The 3,709-nt window shown below is 60.7% G+C and overlaps 1 protein-coding gene across 1 annotated transcript in view; it reads right to left on the bottom strand.

Annotated features, from left to right (window-relative positions):
- Positions 1 to 3,709, bottom strand: part of TARS2 (threonyl-tRNA synthetase 2, mitochondrial) — a gene marked incomplete at its 5' end in the record, with an annotated part of 21,017 nt that overhangs the window by 10,526 nt on the left and 6,782 nt on the right. The window contains 4 exons of the mRNA XM_025193009.1: positions 1,712 to 1,812; positions 2,420 to 2,497; positions 3,232 to 3,369; positions 3,561 to 3,691. Coding sequence (XP_025048794.1) covers positions 1,712 to 1,812; positions 2,420 to 2,497; positions 3,232 to 3,369; positions 3,561 to 3,691 — 448 coding nt within the window. The remainder of the gene's footprint in view (positions 1 to 1,711; positions 1,813 to 2,419; positions 2,498 to 3,231; positions 3,370 to 3,560; positions 3,692 to 3,709) is intronic.

The following is a 3,709-nucleotide window of genomic DNA, read 5'->3' as shown; positions in this document are numbered from 1 at the left end:
GTGGTGGGGCGCTGTGTCAGCTGCCTTGGGACGGGGCCAGCACCCCATGGGAGCTCCCTGCCTCTTGCAAAATGGGTGCTGGGAGAGTGGTAGTGCCTGGAGGTGCTGGGGGGGCGCTCTGCAGGACCCCCCCCACCTGCTGGGGGCTGCGCCCTGATCTCCCGGCCACCCCACCCTGGTGGGTCCTGCTTCATGGAGCCCAGTGTTCAATGCATCCCTGGCCAAAGCCAGCTGGAGGCTCCGCAGCCAGGGTGCGTGGGAAGGCAGGCAGGGCAGGGCAGGGCAGGGGAGGGAGTTGGATGCTCAACAGTTTCCACTGTAGCGGGAAGCAAGCGAGACAAAGAACAGACACCTTCATTGTGCTTCCCAGTGCCCGCAGCAAGGTCTCCGTTTCCCCTTGTACAGCTCAGAGCTGGGCTGGGCTCATGTTCCTACTGGGATTCCACCCTAGAGGTTCCCAGCGAGAGGGTCTTGCCCTCTCCTCAGGCTCAGACTGATGCTGCATTGGGGTCAGGAAGGGAGTCTCCCCCCTGGTCAGACTGGTGCAGACCAGAGGTGCAGTCTCAACCTGGGATCTCCGCCTGCATTAACAACGCTCACAGCAGCAGGACGTTGATGCTGTGGTCCCCCTGGCTTTCCTTGGGGCAGGTTTGGGTGTGATGTCTTGTTGCATGACATGGCTGACTGTGTGGTTTTCATCACAGGTTAGACCAGGGGTGCTCAAACCCTGGCTTGTGGGTCAGATCCAGCCCCCCCAGGACTGTCACCTTCCTGTCTCTGGGACTCGCCACGAGTCTGTGGAGACCCTGTGGGCCATGGCCCCATATGCTAGAACAGGAGGGCAGGACGGTGCCAGGCCTGATCCTGGTACCTGGGACCAGGTGGAGGTTGCACAGGGCTGCCAAAGCCTCATCCAGCCCATGGGCCAACCCTGTGGAGCCAAAAGGTTGAGCACCACTGGCTTAGACAACGGATGCATCTGGGTTGGTTTGGACAGAGCTCATCCTGCCTCGGGCAGGAGTTGGACTGGATGTGACCTCCTGGGGTCTCTTCCAGCCCTGCTTCTCTGTGATCCTATGAATATCACCTGCTGCCCAAAATGCGGCCGCTTCTGGGGTACCAAAATGAAGCATGTGGCTGTCGGATGGGAAAGGAAGAACAGTGTGGGAGGCGACTGATGTGGAGCAGAGACCAAGAGGCTGAGGCACCCCAGTGCTCAGAGCCTCCAGCGCAGCTTGGCTGGGTCCGGTTCAGCCGTGTTCATCCTGTCAGCCCAGGGGTTGGATGAGACGGGCCTTTGCAGGATCTCACAACAGGATCATGAGGCATCCAGGGGCCCTGGGGAGGGGCTGAGGCTGATTTTCCTCCAGTGGTCTTCATACTCTCCCTTCAAGGAGCCCCCGGGACCAAAGGCTGCCAAACTCCCCCCTGCCCCACGCTAAGGAAACCCTACCACGTTTGCACTGAACCACTGGCCCCGATCTTGCTCGAGGCGCCAAGAATGGAGTCAGGGGCCCTTTGAGCCAAAAGAACAGGCTGTTACATGCTTCGGGCTCTGTGCTGGGGGCTGAAGCAGATACTGTGAGGTTGGCACGGAGCAGGGCCAACAGGGCCCAAGTAACCTTGGGCTCTAAGCCTTGAGCTTTGGAGGTAGAACCCCCTCCCCTGGCAACATGGTCAGGGTGCTGGGTCCCCCCTGAAGGGACCATACCTGACATAGGCCAAGTCAAAGCGTGCAGGCATCTGGAAGTCCAGCTGGATGGTAGCACATTGGTGGTAGCGGCCCAGGGCATCCTGGATCTGGATGTCAATCTGTAAAGGAGTTAAGGAGTGAGAGAGCATCACTGACACCCCCCACAAGACCCTGAATCAGAGGCTGGGTCTTGGGGTCAAGCTGAGGGGAGGAGCCTCACCGAAACAAGAGAGCCGTGGGTGTTACCCGGGCCAAGCTATTTGCAGCTCTGGGGATGGCAGCCGCAGGGTCTGGCATTTCCAGAGGGGCAGGGAGAAGGAGCTGCCCTGAGGCTTCACTTGCTCTCTTCTACCTGGTCCCAGGAAACACCCTGTAATTAAGGCAGCTTGATCCAGAAGAGGTATGGCTCAGGGGCCCCATCCCAGGTGAGCACGGAGGTGCTCGTTCCAGCTGAACATGGGTGGAATTGAAAGCACCTTTCCCGTGAGTGCGTACACGTGCATGTACCTGTGTGTATGTGCATGTACATGTGTATACCCATGTGCGTGCATGTTTGGAGCCCACATCCCTGCTGGGGAACCATCGTGCAAGCTCTGTGCAGCTGCTGAGTGGGGGGAGTGACCAGACTACACCAAGACCAGACCCTGAATAAGTCCCCATCAATGGAGCTGTTCCCAGCCCAGCCCAGCGACAGAGCCCAGGCATCTGGCCCTTGCCACCACTCACCTTGGGTCCATAGAAGGCCCCATCTCCTGGATTCAGCTCCCAGGGCTGCCCCAAGTCATTGAGGCTCCGCTCCAGGTGCTGACAAACAAAAGTGTCTGTGATTAGAGCCGCCAACTGCCTCAGGATTGATGTTTGCTGTTCCCATGACAAGGCCCAGGTTTTACCTGCCAGTGGGATGTGACCAGCAGAGGCATGTGCCACCTGAGAGCCCTGCCAGGGGTCAGATGCCAGGGGGCCACAGAGCATGAAGAGCAAACAGCCCTGTCCACCCCACCCCACAGGACAGGCACGGTGCCAAGGCAGAGAAGGTGCTACAGACTCAGCACGGTGCCTGAGATGAATGCAGCGCTGGGCAGAGTGCCGGCGAGGGCAGGATGGCAGCTGCACAGATTTGTTGGAGGGTTTGTCACAGCAGCACCAAGAGCACCTAATTGAGGGTTGGGGCCCTGGTCCTCCAAGTACAAACCTCAATGCAAGGATCCAGCTAAGCCAGGTGCAGCAGCCGCTCCTGTCTGCATCGGAGAGGTGACAAGCCCGGGGTGATAGCAGGCGGCAGTGGCAGAGCCAGGCTAGCCCCAGGCCACCTCCTGCTCCGCTCTCAGTTGGGACAGAGGCTGGAGTCAACATGGACACCTGGGTTCTTACCCCTCCTCCCTTCCAGGGCAGATTTCAAGGGGCCAGAGCCCAGGCTGGGGCACACGTGGGGCTGAGCACTGTGGATTAACCTGGCTGGGAGCCCAGATGCCTGGGTTTCGCACCACACCCCCATCCTCCCAGATACAGACCCCCCAGGCCAGGACCCTGCTCGCTACCTGCTCAGCCTGGTCCCACACGTTGACATCACCCAGGAAGCCCTCAGGGCGTGTGGAGAGGTAGAAGCGGGCAGTGAAGCCCAGTGCCGAGTAGATCGTGTGCACGAAGTCCAGGCAGCCGCTGATCTCACTGGCCAGCTGCAGGGCAGGGGAGAGGGGGGGAGCAGGGCCAAGGTGAGGGGCTGTGCCTTGGGCTTCCACCCCTGCAGGGTGCATGAGGGAGAACCAGTGCCACAGCAACACCTGGGTGCCACGAGCAGGGCAAAGGGAAGGTTGGGCCAGCCTGATACCCACTCCCCAACCCGACAGGGCCCCGTGCCAACATTTACCTGGTCCAGGGTGCAGAAGATATGGGCGTCATCCTGCTGGAAGCGATGCAGCCGTGTCAGGCCGCTGAGGGTGCCTGAGGGCTCATGCCGGTGCAGTGCCCCGAAGTCAGCCAGGCGCAGCGGCAGCTCCCCCCCCGGCCCCCGCCCGG

The sequence above is a fragment of the Alligator sinensis genome, unplaced genomic scaffold (genome assembly GCF_000455745.1).
Source record: "Alligator sinensis unplaced genomic scaffold, ASM45574v1 scaffold838_1, whole genome shotgun sequence".
In the NCBI taxonomy this organism is placed as follows: Eukaryota; Metazoa; Chordata; order Crocodylia; family Alligatoridae; genus Alligator; species Alligator sinensis.
Note: the sequence above shows the minus strand (reverse complement) of the source record. Positions and strands in the feature narration are given on the sequence as shown.